The 20,635-nt window shown below is 32.9% G+C and overlaps 1 protein-coding gene across 2 annotated transcripts in view; it reads right to left on the reverse strand.

The window, feature by feature from the left end:
* Positions 1-20,635, reverse strand: part of LOC143192690 (lachesin) — a 207,089-nt gene that overhangs the window by 28,138 nt on the left and 158,316 nt on the right. For both annotated transcript variants that reach the window (XM_076398185.1, XM_076398184.1), the window contains exon 4: positions 18,072-18,279. In XM_076398185.1, the coding sequence (XP_076254300.1) occupies positions 18,072-18,279 (208 nt within the window). The remainder of the gene's footprint in view (positions 1-18,071; positions 18,280-20,635) is intronic.

Consider the following 20,635-nt stretch of genomic DNA (forward strand, 5'->3'; position numbering starts at 1 on the left):
TTCTCTGTATTATTATTGGATATACTACTAAATAATAAGTAAAATTAAAGGATAGAAACTATAATTTTTCTACAACTAACAAGAAGCTTGTCCTTACCTTTAATGTATAATTATTTGATCTTCCTTGATATTATTTTGTCTTTGAGAATAGTATGAATATCTCTACATCCTAAGTTGTAAAGTTCCTACTATAACTAGCATATTGCTTTCAAAAACTTCTATATTTCCAAGATAAGATAATAATGTTCCCATAAAAGCAGCCAAAAAGGTTAAGTCTTGGTTCAGGAGCATCAGATTATATATATATATATATATATATATATATACAATTTCGTAATCTATTAGACTATTTTTAATATGAACATATTATCTGAAACTTCCCGTATGACCAATCCGATTACCATAATATTAAATTTCTTAATAAAACTTTTGCTTAATATTCGAAACTTTATAGACAACTCCCAGTTTACGGCTTAAATTAAGCTTAACGAAGACCGTTTAAAATTTAGTTACACTTAAACCATAAAAGTATCAGTTTCTTTAATATTTTACTAACTCGGGCTTTTAGCGTGTTAGCGTTTAAAACTTCGCAACATTTTGTTCGTTTAATTTTTAATGACTTCTGATCTGGTAGATTGTAACATTTTAACTATCTTCGCGACTCTCTTTTTTAATTTACGTGGCAAGAGGAATGAGTAAACTTAGCGATGGAGTTAGAAAAATTATATTTATTACTCTATACGTTTTCAAAATGAGTCTGTTGCTTCTAAAATGTTATTAATCACCTTAGAAACATTTAAGAACTGGACATTTTCCATATATATATATATATATATATATATATATAATCTGATGCTCCTGAACCAAAAGACTGAACCTTTTTGGCTGTTTTGCTGAGAACATTATTATATTATCTTGGAAATATACAAGTTTTTGGAGGCAATATGCTAGTTATAGTAGGAACTTTACAACTTAGGATGTCGAGATATTCATACTACTCTCTTGTTAGTTGTGGAAAAATTATAGTTTCTATCCTTTAATTTTACTTATTATTTAGTAATATATCCAATAATAATACAGAGAATACCATCACATGAGAGAAATGTAACCAAAATTTAAAAAACCAAGCCATAAAGAAGGTAATATAGGCATTTTATGATTATTACTGCACTTGTATGTTTATTACTGCTTGTTTTGTAAAAATAAATGTTTACAAATGGACAGATATTTTCTTGATGAAAATCGAAAGTCAGACGGAACTAAATCTGGTGAATATTTAAGTTTTGTGAATGGTAGGTTATTTGATTGAAAGAGTTCGATAAAAGCAACAATAAAATAATGGAGATATCAGTTGAAATACAAATATTAATAATTTAATTATGCTCCAACTTTATTTAAGCCGAAACACACAAAAGCAAACACTCGGAATTCCTGTTCATAGCAAACGTATTTACCAACTTTAATTAAACTGTCGAACGGGGAGCCATATTTTTGAAAATAATTCTACTTGTACAGCGCCGATTCTAATTAATCCGTGAAGTTATTTACATCAAAAATACGCCAAAAGTCCTGCATAAATTATAAATAGCGTCAGGTCGCTAAGCTTCGATCATTTTTGTCACAGAACAATACCTAATATATTGTTTAATTAAATTCTGAACGTCAAATCCGAAAATTAAATTAAACTATTAAACGTTGATGGCACTCTAATTTAAATTTGTTATTTTACTAAGCCATAAAAGTGATATTTTGAGCTTATACGTTAATAATATATGACAAAAAAAGTATTAAATCACCTTTCTCTGTTCCACGGTCGTCGGCATTAAGCCTACCGACACATTTACCGAAGACATCCGGTCTTACCTGGCCTGGTTACTGGCGTGACATAATTTCTTATTGAATTTTCAGTTATTGTCTAAGAGCAATCACAAATGTTAAACAAACACAAACATACATTTACGGCCGTGTCCCAGCAGGATTCGAACCCGCAGCAGCAGGTGGACCGTCCTGTGGTATTTACGACGGCTAAATTTATTTTCATTGGGTCACAATACTTATTTCTATTTGTCCAAAGACGACAACTAAGAAAAGATCCACGACTAAGAAAAGTATAAGCATATAAAATTGCATTTTATATTATTTGTAGTGGCAACAAATTGTTGTGTCCGTCTTATCGGAAGGTATATTCAGCTGTGAAAGAAATCATAGTACATATATGCGATAATTTCATCCTAAACCGCCAGACTCCAGAATGACAAGAATCGCCTGTGCTCTGTTTACGAGTTACTTTACTCAGAACAGCTATCAAAAATTAGTCTTGCTTAAGAGCAGGTAGTAATTGATAAGGTTCTGGAGATATACCATATCATTGTAACAGGTCAATTGAAACGCTCCCGGCCTGACACATAGATGGCGCGATTAGAATTAAATCCATCTGTTTTTTAGTTAGCCCTACGAGGGATAAAATTTTTATTTTATTAGTTTGTGACTTGCAGCATTTTGAGTGAAGCAACTTTTGTTATTGTGAAAAAAAAATGGATAACAAGGAATTTTGCGTGTTGATAAAATATTGCTTTTTGAAGGGAATAAAATACAGTTGAAGGAAAAACTTGGTTTGATGCCCAGTCTCCCGACACTGCCCCAGGAAAATCAATCACCAAGGATTGGTATGCTAAGTTTAGACGTGGTGAAATGAGCACCGAAGAAAGTGAACGCAGTGGACGCCCAAAAGAGGTCGTTACCGACGGAAATAATAAAAAATCCACAAAATGATTTTGAATGACCGTAAATTGAAATTAAATAAAATAGCAGACACTTTAAAGATATCAACTGAATGTGTACATCATATAATTCACGAATATTTGTGTATGAGAAAGCTCTGTGCAAAGTGGGTGCCGCGCGAGCTTATTTTTGATCAAAACCAACGACGAGTTAATGATTCCGAGCAGTATTTGAAGAAGATCAAGCGCAACAATGGATAAAGTCAAATCGACGGTCATCCGAGTGGACTGCATACGATAAACCCGCTCTAAAGCGTGGCTGGCAAGTTTATGGCGTCTGTATTTTAGGATGCGCATGGAATAATTTTCATTAGCTACCTTCAAGAAGGAAGGATCATCAACAGTGACTATTATATAGCGTTATTGGACCGTTTTAAGGACGAAATCGCCGACAAAAAGGCCGTATTTGAAGAAAAAGAAACTGCTGCTTCACCAATACAATGCACCGTGTCACAAGTTAGTGAAAACAATGGCAAAAATCTATGAATTGGGCTTCGAATTGCTTCTTCATTCACCGTATTCTCCAGATCTGATCCCCAGGGATTATTTCCTGTTCTTAGGTCTCAAAAGAATGCTCGCAGGGAAGAAACCTTCATCGAATAAAGAGGCTATCACCGAAACTGAGGCTTATATTGAAGCAGAGGACAAATGGTACTACAAAAACGGTATCGAATAGTTGGGAGTTGAGGTGTGAGATCGACCCTTGAAGGGAATTAAGTTGAATAAAACAAATTTTGCCAAAAAATATGTTTTAATATGGTAGGCCGGGGACTTTTCAATTGATCTGTTAATAGTGGTAATTTAAATTTTTTTAAAGCTTTTTCTCTAAATTGTATTGGTATTCTATTCTAATCCATTTCAGGTTTTTCTATGTTCTCATTTTTTGGTCGTCATGTAGGATCCAAAATGACAATTTATTCTTTGAACCATTTATCAATTCTTTTAATAATTTAATTTATAGAGCTAAGTTTTGAGAAGTCAATAGTTTATTTAATGATTATAAATACATAACTTACATATAATTATTATCTTATAATAAAATAAAGTGCCTAACTTTTATTGTTAATATGCAAATATGTATTACTTCATTTAATATTTCATGTTTATGATTATAATATAAAAGTAATTAAAAATAATATATACTTTTAATTGATGCTCTGAAGTTGTTGCAGTTCTGAAATTAATTTTACTCATGATACTCTTGTTATAATGTTCAGTGATGTAGTCCCTTTAACTTACTAATACATTGTTGATCATTAAAACTTAATGGAAATAAATTTCGATTAAATGCTCTTTAAAAAAGGTTAGTGAGTGTTAGTTCTTGAGATATTTTACATGTATTTTATTATAAAGACATAAGTTGTTGTAATTAATGCTATATATCAAATATATGACAGATCTTAAACATATTGCCAAGACAACCATTTGGTAATTATAACATATCATTTTTAAGTTATTCTCCTTACTCTATTACGAGCGACATGAGTAACTTTATAAATTTTGGACGAATTTCGAACAGAGGTCGACCACTAATATTAATATAACTAAAAATAAAATAATAGAAATAGTTTTAGAACGACAACTGTCATAATTTCCGAGTGACTTTCGTACGGTGGATAGAACGAGCTTCAAGGAAACGAAATAAAAATTGAAACAAATTGGCGAAAATCATATTTTTCAAATTTATTTGCCGCAAACACGAAACGTCTCGGAATAAATTCGGGCAATACTTGCTAGTCCTGTCAGAGCTGGCGCCAATTTAAAAATCTCACGACCCCACAGAAACAAACTAAGCAAACAGAAGAACGTCCCGTCCTCATTGCCGAACGCAATAAAACCTATTTGGCCAAATTCCAAACGTTATCGATCAAATCGAACGGAAAAACAAGACAGAGAATTTCGAGCGAATCAAAATTCCACCGTCATATCTCAGATTACGGCACGGATATAAATTTTACGGGATATTAGGGCTCGCGGACGAACGAGGAACGGAAAAAAATGAGAGGGAGGAAAACATATCTGTGTGTTAATAAATATCGTAGGCGACGACGCGAATTGAAATAAATACTTCGGCAAACGATTAACGATTTGGTAATGTTTTCTTTGCTTGTTTCGTCGATTGAAAACTTATTTTCGAACAAATATTTAACTAAATTAAAATTAGCTGTACACTGTTGATATCCTAGTAGATATTCAACAAGCCGATTGGAATAATCTTCCAGAAATTAAGAGAACAACTAAAAGAATTAATTATCCAAAATAAATGAAGGAAATGGTAGCTGAAAAACGTAAATTACGAAAAAAATGGCAACTAATCTAAAAAAAATTTCATTAACAGAAGACCTGTTAATGAAAATAGTTTAAATAATATAACCCAAAGACTGAAAAGAGAAATACTGGAAATAAAAAAAACCATAAATGACTATCTCAGAAATTTAACAGATGACAAAGAAGCTGATTACTCACTCTGGAAAGCCACAAAATATCTAAAGCGCTCATGACTACACAGTCCACCTATAAGAGATCTATATGGGAATTGGGCATGTGACAATTGCCAAAAAGCAGAAGCATTTGCTGAATATCTAGAAAAGACTTTCAAACCAAATGAAACTAATATTTAACATAATTTGCCGGACATAGAGGCTGAAAATTCGATGATTGAATTAGTCACGCCAAAAGAGTTTAACAAAGTTATTAAAACTGACATTAATCAAACAAAACCGATCATAGAGTGAAAAAACCTATTACCAACACACCAGCTTGGGTTTATTAACAAGCACTCAAATGTTGAGACCAGGTCCACAGAATAACAGATGTTATTGAAAAAGCCTACGAAATTCAAAAAGTATGCTCAGCTATATTCTTAGTTGTAGCACAAGCCTTCGATAAGTTCTGGCATGAAGGCTTTGTTCATAAACTACAGAAAATGCTACCAAAACAACACACCGAACTATTAAAATCATACATTGCAACCAGAATGTTTAGAGTCAAACAAGAATAAGCTTACTCTACAATAAAAGAAGCTAAAGCATGTGTACCACAAGGAAGTGTACTGGGACCAATGCTTTATCTACTTTACACTTGTGATATACCTCAAATGGAAAATATCACGCAGGCTACATTTGCTGATGATATTGCTATTATGGCTGTCGGAGACAATAGTGAAGAGGCCTCACGAAAATTACAACAGGCAAGTGACAATATAAATGATTGGACACAAGCTTGGAAAATAAGAATTAAGGCAAGTAAATCTGTACATGTGCAGTTCACCTATAAACAGACCGTACAAGCACCAATAACATTAAGTAACACTATCATTCCATATAGCAACAACGCTAAATATCTCGGAATGAATTTCGATGCAAAACTTCGCTGGAAGGGACATCTAAAGAAGACAAGAAAAGTACTGGAATTCCTGTATTTCAAGTCCACCTTTTTCCTTTTCTTTTTAACATATTCTTTCCAGTAGTTTTTTTGCATCAATTATTATTCCGAGATACTTGGCTTTGTTGACATATGAAATTATAGTATTATTTATTATTATTGTTTTTTTTACATATACAGATTTACTTTGTTTAATTTATGAGAGAATGAATGAAACATTATTTGCGATAAATGAGAATATGTTTTCCGTGTATAATTTTTGTGATGTGAAAACAGCAAGACCTTTAAGAGACCTAATTTGGTAGGTAACGTAAATGTTCCTAATGGGATTCATTAATCACCATTTATAATAGTTGCAATAGTGAGTTGTGTAATTATAGAAAATACAGCTGGTCATACCTATTTTATTCTAAAAAGGCCACAATAATAATCAGAAATTACCTCTTTAGAAGCAATTTACGAACCAAGTTAATTCTGCATACCAAGAAACTTAGCATAACATTATTTTATCTAATTTTTGTACACTGAATTGTTTCAGTACCATCGTATTGGGTTAAAAGCCTTCTAGAGAACTTTAATCTGTTTTACGGCAGTGGTGATACTATATCTAAAGTAATTTATGGAGTTACCATTGTTTATGACCCACTGTGTACAGAAAAATAAAATGGTGAAGCTAATAGCGCCATCTCTAATAGAACACAAATTTTTATGAACAGTATTTTAGCATTATTTTACAAATATTTTAAACAGTTCTGTACATTCAAAAACTATTCAGTATGAGCACGAATGTCCATTTGTAAAAAATAACAATTAACAAATTTCTATTACAATTCTAGATGTTGAGATTGAAAAATATTTTCCTGTTGTTATTAGAAAACGGATCTAAGGCGGCCGCGATCGAGGCGGAGGCGGGGTGAAAAAAAAACAGGCGAATCCCTCTTGCGTGATGGCGAAACTGAATTATTAACGGCGGTTAAACTTGTCCTTTTCTTTCGGCGACAAATTGAGTTTTATTTCGATCAAACAATAAAAAGAAATAAGATCAGTTCGGCAACTTTGCCGAAGTATTTATTTCAATTCGCGTCGCCTCCTGCGATATTTATTAACCCAAGATATGTTTTTTCCCTCTCATTTTCTTCACTATATTTTGCCGTGGGCTGAATAAATCAATATATCTGTCAACTTATTTACAAACCAGTTAAATTACATGCAATTAATAATAAAAAATATGTAACAGAACGAGTTATAGTCCTTCTAAAATAACGGTCAATTCAGGTCATTAAAATTTATGACGCCAGAATGTCGCAATGTTGTTCTATCAAGTTTGATATGTAGTCTATATTGGCTTTGACATATAACGAAATTCTAATGCACATAAAATAATAAAACAAAATTAATTATTATAGTATATCTAATACATAACAGGTCAATTGAAAATGCCCCGGCCTACCATAGTAAAACATATTTTTTTAACAAAATTAGTTTTTTTTATTCAATATAATTCCCTTCAAGGGTGATATACTGATTATACCGATTCTTCAACTGTTCTGTACCATTTTTATAGTATAATTTGTCCTTTGCTTCAAAGGCCAGCGAGTATTCATTTGAGGTCTGAGAACAGGAAATAGTCGCTGGGGCCAGATCTGGAGAATATGGTGGATGAGGAAGCTACTCGATGGATTCTTGTCGATCGTTTTCACTGACTTGTGACACGGTGTTTTGTCTTGGTGAAGCAGCACTTTCTTATTCTTCAAATGCGGCCGTTTTTCGGCCATTTCGTCCTTCAAATGGCCCAGTAACGCTATGCAATAGTCGCTGTTGATGGTCCTTCCATTTTCAAGGTAGTCAATGAAAATTATTCCATGCGCATCGCAAAATATAGACGTCATAACCTTGCCAGCCGACTGTTGCGTTTTCCCACGCTTTGGAGTGAGTGCAGTCCACTCGGATGACTCTCGATTGGATTTTGGAGTGAAATGATGAACCCGTGTTTCATCCGTTGTCATATATCGACGCAAAAACTGGAATTTATTACGCTTGATCATCTTCAAACCCTGCTCCGAATCATCAACTCGTTGTGGTTTTTGGAGCTTGAGCGACACCCACTTTGCACAGAGCTTTCTCATGACCAAATATTCATAAATGATATGATGTACACGTTCAATTGATATCTTTAGAGTGTCTGTGATTTCATTGAATTTCAATTTACGGTCATTCAAAATCATTTTGTGAATATTTTAAAAATTTTCGTCGGTAGTAACCTCTTTTGGGCGTCCACTGCGTTCACCGTCTTCGGTGCTCATTTCACCACGTCTAAACTTAGCATACCAATCCTTGATGGTTGATTTTCCTGGCACAGTATCTAGAAACTCGACATCAAGCAAAGTCTTTGCTTCAACTGTATTTTTTTCCTTCAAAAGCAAAATTTTATCAACATGCGAAATTCTTTTTTATCCATTTTTTCATAATAATAAAAGTTGCTTCACTCAAAATGCTATAATTTACAAACTAATAATCCGACAGCTGTCCAATTTATACACGCATCTTTTGAGAATTAGGGTTAATTAAAAACATATGGATTTAGTTCTAGTAGCTCCATCTATATGTCAGGCCATGGACTTTTCATTTGACCTGTTATTTGGTGAATCTTTAGTGTAAATTATATGGCTCGGTGAATTGAGGTAAGACGAAATGTAACAGTGGTTGCTTAGAGAATAATAAAAAGAGGTGAAAGAAAGCGACGCTGGGTTTACCTGTAGACGAAGCTTTGGCAGTCGATGGCGGCACGTCTGACATGAGCGCTGGTCAGTCAGAATGATTGAAAGTACTCTTCAATAATCTCCCAGATAAATGTCTCAGGGTTGCCAGATATTCGCTATCGTGTACTAGTTGGCGCTAGTGGCATCCCACCCGTGTTTAACATCTGGGATTATATTTCTGGGTATTTTGTAGACCATTATTCCACGATTTAACTTTGCTTTTTGGCATTGATTGGGACGCAATCTGTATCTGACTCATTTTGGGCATTTTCAATCATCGATATCACAAATATTAAGCAGCGATTTTAACAAAGTTAGACGGTAAAATCTCAAATTACCAATGTCAGTCGACAGCAAGACGAATAACATTGCATTTTTTTTAACTAACATAAAATGAGAATGAAAAATAGCATCTGATTATTAAGAACGATTCCTAACAATTCCATTTTAACATAAAAGCTGTCATATCAGTTTCAGTGGTCTGTGCTTTAAATTGTAATCTTTTACCGCCCGATTCCAGAAGTTTGAATAAAACTATGGGTTTTTATTGTAGTGTTTTAAATGTCTTGTTCTACGGTTGCCACTATAAATTATAACCCTTGATATTTTGCTGAGGTATAGTCTGTTTACAATTATTTATTTACAGTTAGTTTACAAGATTATTATTCATATTTTGAATCATGATATACAGCAGTGTTGCGTGTTGTTTCCTTGATACGCATTGCACGTTTATTGTAGTTAATGCGGATAGTGTTGTTCGATCATGAGTTATATAAACGATATATTTCGATTATGGTAAAATACATTCTATATCCTTTATAATGCCCGAGATACTTTGATTCATTTTATTGTACCTAGTAAATAAAACATTGTTGTTATTATAAATATATAGACACTAATGCAAAATCTGATTTTTTATCTATATATTACATTAATATATATATTTTTTATATGATTATTTATTTTATGATATTTTATGATTTTTTATCGGATTAAAATTCTCGACCCATCAATTAATTGACCAACGACATATGATATATGACAAAGTTTTAAAATATATTACATTGTTCAGATTTCTTATACAGAAATAAAATAAAATAATATAAATATACTATATGATATGATGAAAGAAATACAATATTGGCAATAGTTACAATTTTAGATCTTTCCTTGGGATATGTCCTACAATATAATCTAAAAAAATGGAAAGAAATGTATTTTGAAACCTTTTTCCCTAATTGCAACTCACAGTCCAGAAACTGATTCTATATATTGGAGAACCTGGATATTTTGGTGAGATTTCTTTTATATATATATGTATATATATATATATATATATATATATATATATATATATATATATATATATATATATATATATATATATATATATTGCTTTTGGTACCAAGCTCGATTTTACACTGTTGCCTAGAACATTCATAAATTTTAAACAATCACAAACATAAATTTACGACCATGCCCCAGCAGGATTCGAACCCGCGGTTATCACAACAGTAGGAGTATCGTCCCATCGCCTTTACCACTGCGCCACCAAGCCGGCTTTTAGTGAGATTGATGAACTATTGTGGGTATATTAATTAAAAAACTGCAAAGTCCGACAAATTTAGTGAATTTTTGGGCTTCAATATCTGTTGACGTTTGTTATACCACGTTCTTCAAATTCACTTATAAAAATATCCTATAAAAATATACAAGGAGTGTTTCAAGATTGGTTTCGGTATACATAAATTTACTCAAGCACCATAAAGAAGACAATAATGAGAAATATAAAGTTAATTGAAATAGGAACTAGAACCTTAACACATTAAAGTTAAAGGGTTTCAGGTATCCAACAGGTTTTATTATTTGTTTTACAATTCTAACAGCAAACTTAAGAATATTTCTTCTAAGATAACAGTAGAAGGCATTTATATAAGATATTTGTTATTTTACGATTATATATATATAATAAAATAGTTATTTTTAATGAAAATTATATTTTCTAACGCTAAGTATTATTGGTATTAGCTTTGGTTAATCATTTTAAACAATATGGCATATATATAATAGAAAACAAGCCAATTATCGAAACGCAATTTCGAAATTCAAATAATCTTCATTATCCTTCGTATACGTCCGTATTATTTTGATTATATAATATTTATCGATATGAAATATGACCGAATTAATTAGCGAGATCGATAAACATTTATTATTTTTCTATTCGTGGCTTGTTTGTTTTGAACAACACGCTCTAAAATATAAATATTAACATGGACGAAATTAATCAGATAGGGACAAAAAATTAATAATTAACATGAAATAGATACGGCCAAACATTTCGAATTTATATTAAGGATTATTTGAGAAATTGAGATAATTTGTTATACTTTCGGTCTCCATTTTAGTAATCAGGTTAGTAACTAAAGGTAGTCAAAGGCTAAAATAGTTAAAATCAATTTTGTTTTTTATATAATGTTATTTTTTTAGCATTGATTTCTATTATAGAAGAAATAAAATATTGTTAACCCTGTATAACGCCATTTTCGTAACCTAATCTAAAACACGGTCCTGTATATTTAAAGAATATATTGGGCCTATAAATTATTTTTAAAGTTTTCTGTAATTTGAAGTTTTCAAGAAGAACAGAAGAAGATTCTGTAAAATCGGTACAATGTATTTAACTTAAAATATTGTCCATTGACAGCCACTTATTCCGGACATTTTTCGTACAGGTTTATTCTTATTTTATTGGTTAGTTTTCTTGGAGTTACCGGTGTGATAATTTGTGGTTTTAAATTATCGCTACTAGTTATGACTTGGTTGGTCTGTTTGATATTGGAAGTATAGACTAGCTATATGTTCAGTAAAGAGCTTTGCTTCTTGTTCATTGTCTCTGGCATATGGCCCATTGTTATTCTTTAATTTTCTTAATTGCTCTCTAAGGCGATTCATAGTGTTTGGATTTCTCGGCTAGGCTTCTCAGTTTTATTAAATAATAATTGTCTTATCTGTAGAAATCCTAAAATTCTAATTTTTTGCCACTTTTTCTTTTTCCGTTAGGTAGTTCTCAAATTTCTGCTGGGTAGTTTAAACATTTAGTCATGTGTGTAATCACTTTGGTATTTCTTCTAGTTGCTCTATTGTTTTAAGATTGGTTTTCAAGTTGATATACTAGAAGTACATCATAAAACCTTCCCAATCAGTAGTTTTGTTAGTAAGGGAGGTGTTCTTCTTACAATATTTTCGCAGGATAAACACAATGGTTGAATTGTCAGAATTGAGATTAAACTTGTCTTCTATTTGTATAAAATTGATAGACACTTTATGTCATTAGGTACCTATTGAGTGATAATTACGGCTCCTTTATTGAGTTGCCTGTCTTAGCTCTTTGCTTTTGGTTGTAGCTAATCTTGAACCCCAGTTTATAAGTTTCGAACTAAAATCTCTTTCATTAATAAATCAGTCTCCTAAATATTATTCTTTTTTGATGTTATATTTAGGTGGGCGGTAACAGAAAATAATAAGAAAATTATTTAAATTAATTTTTCATTAATAGAACTACTATCAAAACATGAAATCGTTTATTAACCAAATTTGTCGATATTATATATAATATAGGCACCTGCTCATTAAATATGTAAATGTCGCGACAAACATTACCCAGTAAATTATGAAATTTTCCATTGATATGCCGTACTGGACGGGGTGCATGTAATTTAAATAATCACCACGCCTTTTTGATTAAATTATTGCAATTATCTTAATTGATCTTAATTATACAAAATCGTTTGCATTATTTAATTGGTTTTAATATTGCTATTAAAAAAATTTCCTTGCATGTATTCTGATCAATTATTCCCTTTAAAAGGACCTTTATTGAGAAATAGTACAATATACATTAATAAAAAATGTTCTACAAATTTTTCTCTCTTTTCTGATTATATGACAAATATCCAACCATCGATTCAATTATACACTTACCATACCATGCTACAATTTTCCTAGTAAAAGATAATCAGAAGGTGCTATATCCGGCGACTAGGTTGGTTGGGGCAGAACTATCCATTGGAGCTTGCAACAGTGTATCCCCCACAACTTTTGCAATAATTGTTCGGGCGTTCTATGGTGAAGAGGAAAACTTTGCTTTGGTTTTCTACCACTGGGGGATTTTTTTGTAAAAATACGTTATTGAATTTCACAGATAGCTGCAGAAATAGTTTCATTTGGTTTTAGCAGCTTATAATGCACTATATCTTACCGATTTCATCATATGCACAGCAAGACTTTATGACAAGACTTCTTCTTCGTTTGTGTTTTAATAATCTTTTGAGTAGGATGCTTTGTCTAAATAAATTTATTTTTTATTCGTATCCCGTCGATATCATATGTTGATACTATTACTCGTGATACTATAAGTCTCTTTGATACCATTTCCAGATATCGTAATTCTTACATATTCAAAGTTGTCTGTCTTCTCTAATTTTTGGTTTTATAGGTTTTGTTCTCTTCATTTATTTATTTGTATACGTGTGGTCGAGGGGATAATTGACAGGAAATTAGGTTAAGGTGAACGAAGTACGGTAGCGCTGTGGAAGTGGTACTATTACAGGGGGATAGAGAAAATAAAAGAGAGCGAGACGTCATCGTGGTGGTCTTTTATAGCTGGAACCCGCATGGTACCAATCTGGGGGATTGTTACCAACTTCTGAACTTGATGTAGGCGAATACGTGATGGGTTAAAGGTTTGTAGCGGTAGCTACATGTTCATATTCTTATTATTTGTTTGTTTGTTCTTGTTTAACAAGTTTTTCTAGTATATTTTTTTCTTTCTGTATTCTGCAATAAGCATTAAGTTCTTTCATTTCCTGTATGGTTAGTTTTTGCTATTTATTCAATTCGTATTTTATCAACGCTTTTTTTATGAAAATAAAATATGTATATCTTCAGCCTCGGTACTTAGTAACAAAATCCCGTATTTCTTAAATGTTAACGTCAGACAGGATTTCCAAATTATATTCAAATAAATTTACTATTTTTTAAAATTGTATTAAACCTGATTTCTGCTATCAAAGAACTAATAAATATGGTCATCCAACGAATGTATTTATATCCAAAAACATCAGCACAAATCGTTATTCAACTAGCATCAAATATGTACGTTTCATCGATAATCTAAAAAGTTCGGCCTTTCGGAAATCTTACCACGGTTCACGGCAACTTTATGTGGCAATATTATGGCAATCCCGTTTTCTTTATGACCGCCACTTTATGACGTAGAAGTTAAAGTTCCACGCCGAAGCAAAATGACTATAAACTTTAGTGTTTGCAATACAGGAACGCACAGGAATAATAATAATTGTTTCAAATTTTTAAGGCCGTAAACAACATAGTTGCGGCCAGAAGTAACGTGATTTAAAATAAAATGTTTCGGCGTCGAATGTGACGACGTTACTAATTCTTTGTAAAATTGGTCTTGCGAAAAATTAATTTCGCTTTTTCAATATTTCTCAGAGCGTATTTATTCATATAAACTGATATTTTGTCATTTTTCTGTAAAGCTAGTGGTTGGATCTATTTAGCTGAACATAATTGACGTGTAGCCGGCTTGGTGGCGCAGTGGTAAAGGCGATGGGACGGTCCTCCTACTGTTGCGATAGCCGCGGGTTCTAATCCTGCTGGGGCATGGTCGTAAATTTATGTTTGTTTGTGAACCAGGCTGGGTAAGACCGGATGTCTTCTGGGATGATTTCTAAAGTTGGTTACTCGCCATTCGGTAGGCTTAATGCGGACGACCATGGTTCGGAGCCCACGTTAAACTGTAGGTCCAGTCCAGATAATCCTCTAGTTGGTAAAAGGATAGTTTAAAATATATTTAAAAAAATATCGTCCATTTATTTATTTGTTTATCCATTTACCATTATCTATTTTCTTCTATTTGTTTATTACTTATGGTTATCTTGTAGTTATGGTTTATTGACAATCTAATGCATACATAAACGCTACCAAAAGGTGGTTCCTGTCGGCCATTGATGACAGCGAATCTAGCGATTGCACGCTCATCATAGTCGAAGTTAGGAGAGGTTAGTGCATAATAGCAACAGAGTTGCTAGTTTATTTATATACTTAGTTATATATTAGAGATTTTAGCTTTGCCCTAACGAGTACTGCTAACCCTAATGGCAGTGTAGCGACTTGAGGCTTGTCGAATTTTACATCGTGGAATAACGGTCTACAAAATACCCAGAAATATAATCCCAGATGTTGAACACGGGCGGGGTGCCAACTGGAACCCGACAACGAATAGCTGGCGGCAACCCCGAGACGTTTGTCTGGGATGTTGTTGAAGGGTATTTCGGTCATTCAGTGCTCAACCCTCGTTTGGATTAGACGTGCCACCATAGACTGCCCAAGCCTCGTCAACAGGTAACTCCGCTGCCATCCTTTTTATCATTTTTATATTACAAATTTTTTTATATTGTCAATAAATAACGGTCACATCATGTAAACACCACTGTTTCATTTCGTTTTACCTCCATTCACCGAGCCACATCATTTACCCTAAAGTGGTGACCCCGACGTGATCTTTCGCAAAATTGGGTTTGGACTCGTGAATGGAGGGTACGTAGAAAATGGTGTATTTTACGTGACCGTTATATTTTCTGTTTCAAAATTTTAAATATTTTTAGTTCCATTTTACCTTCAATATTCTTTTTCATTTTATTCCAGTTCATTTTTTAAAATTTTTTGTCAAAATATTATTTCACAATCTTTTGAATATTTTTACATCACTGCTTAATCATCAGCGTCTCGGCTAAACATTTCTTTCGGCGCTATGTTTAAATCAAAATGTCTTCCTTCGCTCGCCGTCTTCGTCATAATGGCAGATATTTTGATTTGAAAGGCTTTGGGCAGCTTCGGTCGGATACCGTCGTTATTTGTTTCTTACTGAATTAACCTAACGTATGTGACTACGGATTAGTCACAGAGCAGCTCCAGAAGCTAGGTACCGATTGCAGTCACCGTAGACTCGTTATGTTTTCGCCGAAGTACCAGAATTGCTAATGTCTCGTCGTCGAAGAAAATAAGCTGCCACGTCGTCGAACAGTCGATCCTCCCACAGCGTCGATTACGGGAGCCCTGTCCGAATAATACCTTATTTTCAAGGTCGTCGATGGACCACATTCATTCAAGTGCCAAAGCGACGATGATGCAACGGTATCTGTAGGACCGGAAGATATCAACAGCCATACCAGATCGAAACCGTACCAACCACAACCGTTGCGAACTATCATATTTTTCAAAGCCCATTTTACACAGCACATTTTGTTTGGTATATTTTTTTTGTATTTGATATTTTTTTTCATACATTTTTGTATTTTTGTTGCTTGAAGTAATTTTATGTAAAATTCTGGCAGGGGAGTATTGTAGCGACTTGAGGCATGTCGAATTTTACATCGTGGAATAACGGTCTACAAAATACCCAGAAATATAATCCCAGATGTTGAACACGGGCGGGGTGCCAACTGGAACCCGACAACGAATAGCTGGCGGCAACCCCGAGACGTTTATCTGGGATGTTATTGAAGGGTATTTCGGTCATTCAGTGCTCAACCCTCGTTTGGTTTAGACGTGCACCATAGACTGCCCAAGCCTCGTCAACAGGTAACTCCGCTGCCATCCTTTTTATCATTTGTATATTTCAATTTTTTTTATATTGTCAATAAATAACGGTCACATCATGTAAACACCACTGTTTCATTTCGTTTTACCTCCATTCACCGAGCCACATCATTTACCCTAAAGCAGGATCTCGTGCCTTGTCATTGAAAATTTGTTGAACAGGCACGTTTTCATTATATTTTTGGAACTGTCGCCTGACCTTCCCGACATCAATATCTCGTACGCTTACAATTTATTATATTTATTTTGCTGTATGTAGTTTTGCTGTTAGTTCCTGTAAGTAGTTGTTAAATCATTTTTTCTAACCTCTGGTTTTATTTATTTAAGATTGTAAATTGTTTTATACTTTTTTATTAAACATACTTTATATATTACGCCCTGGATTTAAAATTCATCCTGTACTATACATATTCCCAAATAGTAGTAGTTAAATAAATTATTTGTCATGATAAAAAATGTGATAGATATAACATTACAGTTCGAACAAAGTTTGTAGTTTCATTTGTTATTGTAGTTTGATACCTAAGCCGCGAAGTTTTACTTATGACTTGAACACTGAGCTTTAAAAGTTTTCAGACCATAGATATATAATGCATAAAAAGTGCAATAGTTCGACTTTCGAAATCGTCAATTTTTCAACCGCCACTTTTATGTTAAAGTAGAAAAGTCAAGTCACAAAATAATGGATGTGTAAATATAGCATTTTAGAGAACTTTAATCCTTAACTGTCGACTAAACATGTATTAATCATAACATAATAGAGAATAAAATAGATTGCTGGGTAGATTACTTCAATAAAAAAAATTAAACTGTATAGTTTATTAGTAACATTTCAGTTCACATAGTTCATGACTCATTCATCGGTAAGCTATATCTCAGGCATTTCGGATTATTCATCCTCTTGATTGATTTTGAAAAGTTCATTGCAGATATAGGATATTAATACATGTTGGGCCAAATTTTGTCGAAAGCCTATGCAATGACAATGAAAATTACCGAGCACTTCTTTTTCTTATTTATGGATATGATCAATTGTCGAAGATTTTATTTGAATTATTTCATTGGGAATATATATTCCAGGCAGATATTCAGCAAAAACTTGATGAACTTCTTGGTTGCTTTCTAGAAATATTATTGGTTATATATGTTTTTATCTGTAGACTACCTTTTATATTTTGTCCTACCTGCTATTTCTTATCAATTTCTCTTTCTTATATAAAGTTATATATTCAATAGAGACAAAATGTCTTTCAGAAACTCCAACATTCTCTTAGAAAAGTTATAAGAAGTTTTTTAGAATCCAGAAATAAGATATATATATATATATATATATATATATATATATATATATATATATTAATATAAACATTATTTCATAATATAATTAATACTATTTGTCATGATAATCAATATAAATATTTAATAAATATTAATATAAAAAGAGGAAATGTAGAATGCTTCTTACCATAAACATCCAGGCATCCTTTCTCGATTCTCATGATAGCTGTATTAATTTGGCACATGTAGCAACCACGGTCGGTTTCCTTCAATTGCCGAATACGCAATTGCCAGGTATTAAGCCCATCGTACGTAACGCCAATGCGGTTGTTGTGAGTTACAACCTTGGTGTGTAACGTTAAAATTGTTTGATCTTCTGCTCTAACCCATGCAACCTAAAAAAATGAATACATTTTCATATAAAGATATATCGAGGTATTGCTATAATATTCATAGACGGATTCTTGGTCATATCTTATACTAGAATTTCAAAATATCCAAATTTTCAAAAAATACTTCTAGGCTACGTCACAGCATCTTTATTACAATGGAAATCTGTGCATATATTTTAGGTTGTTTGCTCAGGATGGTTATTATGCACAATTATTTTAAAATCTTCTTGATATCAATTAATAAAAATATATAAATAAAACGAGTGAAGGTTCTATTATATATAGTTTTTATTTATATTGGAACAAAATTTACACGATGCTCCATAGAATAGCAATGATGGAAAAAACCTAATATCGACACACCAATTTGGATTTATTAACAAGCATTCAACAATAGACGAGGTCCACAGAATAACAGATGTTATTGAAAAAGCCTGCGAAAGTAAAAAAGTATGTTCAGATTTATTCTTAGGTGTAGCAAAAGACTTTGATAAGGTTTGGCATTATGGCCTTGTTCATAAACTACAGAAAATGTTATCAAAGCAACCCAACGGACTATGGCAATCGTACATTACAACCAGAATGTTTAGAGTTAAACTAGAAGAAGCTTACTCTACAATAAAAGAAGCTAAAGCAATTGTACCACATGGAAGTGTACAGAAGGCAATGCTTTATCTACTTTACACTTGTGATATACCACAAGTGGAGAATATTACGATGGCTTTGCTGATAATATTGCCATTATAGCTGTGGATAATAGGGGATAATAGTGAAGAAGCCTTACGAAAATTACAACAGGCTAGTGACAATATAAATAATTGGACACAAGCTTAAAAAATAAAAATTAACGAAAGTAAATCTGTGAATATGCAGTTCACCTACAATCAGACCGTACAAGCACCTATAAGATTAAATAATACTATCATTCTATATGGCAACAACGCTAAATATCTCGGAATCAATGTTGATGCAAAACTTCGCTGGAAGGAACATATAAAGAATAAATGAAAAGAACGATAATTGTAATATAGGAAAATGTACTGGCTAATTGGAAGTACATAATAAATTGCTATTACATAAGCAAATACTGAAACCTATATGGACATACGGAGTTTAATTATGGGGATGTTCTGCAAAGAGTAACATAAATAAAATACAAATTTTAAAGAACAAAGTCCTGAGAGGTTTTGTGGGCAACCCAAATACTATGGGACTGATTACCTACATCGATACCTTCAGATACCTTCAGTAAGTCAAGAAATCAAGAGAATTGCAAGGGATAAAGACTAAATTCTCATGAAAATATTGAAGTATTGCCCCTTTTGGATACCACCAGAACAGGATATAGACTCAAAAGAATCAGACAATCTGATCTTGTGTAGTGTTGTGTAGTGAGGTGCATATAAAGAAAAATACAGCAGTGACATGTATAAACATTATTTCACCAGAGTTCTGATGGACCAGATGGGTCCTTCTAGTTATATACCTGGATTTAAGTTATTATAAAGATAAATTATCGGTTAGTTGGAAACAACGTAATGACAAAATGTAATAATTAAATAATAATAATAAAAAAATGTTTCATAGGATCAAATATCAACCCTATTTGCTGAAAACCCGTCAAAAACTCGATTTTTTTTACAGATCAGAAATATTTCAGTGACTATGACTCCAAATGACTGAAAGTCTTTATAAAACCAATTTATAGGCTATATAGATAAAAGTGGGCCACACAAAGATCAAAATTATTCTGTCGTCAACACAGAAACGTTTGATGAACAGCCCCCAAAAGGACATTCCCGTAATATAGTGCCTTTTTATTCGATTCCGCTTTGGTTGAATAAGTCCTTAATTCTAATATATCGTCACCCGGTCGTTACCTACCCATAACGAACGATATTTTTATCGCAATTTTCCAGTCTGTCAGTTTGTCTTCGGGTGGTAGGTCGCCGGGATAAAGATCAAAAGAACGCGATGGAAAAAATCAATCACCGGACACGTCGAAACCATTAAGGAATCGAAATGAAGCTTTTTCGCAGCGGCGCGCGGGATGGCGGAAAAGGAGAAGGGAAAAAACATTATCTGTTGGGCGCCGAGATAAATTTGACACTTAAATAAGAAAAATCAGAGGTTGACAAAATATATATCCCAAATCAGACCTTGGTGGGAGGTTAGCCGTCGGACTTACACAGATTTGGTATGACGCGCGAATTATCTTGACGAATGGAATTGAGGTTTTTTCTCGCCCGATGGTGTGGAAAAGAGACAAGGCGGTCGGACGTTGTCGCCTTTTTCTTCCCTGAAAATGTTGTCTTTTTTCTTACGATTTATTTAATCCAGCGAATATTACAGGTGACGT

Source organism: Rhynchophorus ferrugineus, unplaced genomic scaffold (assembly GCF_030347505.1).
Source record: "Rhynchophorus ferrugineus isolate W39M unplaced genomic scaffold, kcgeb_rfMv2 rfM3, whole genome shotgun sequence".
NCBI classification, from domain to species: Eukaryota; Metazoa; Arthropoda; class Insecta; order Coleoptera; family Curculionidae; genus Rhynchophorus; species Rhynchophorus ferrugineus.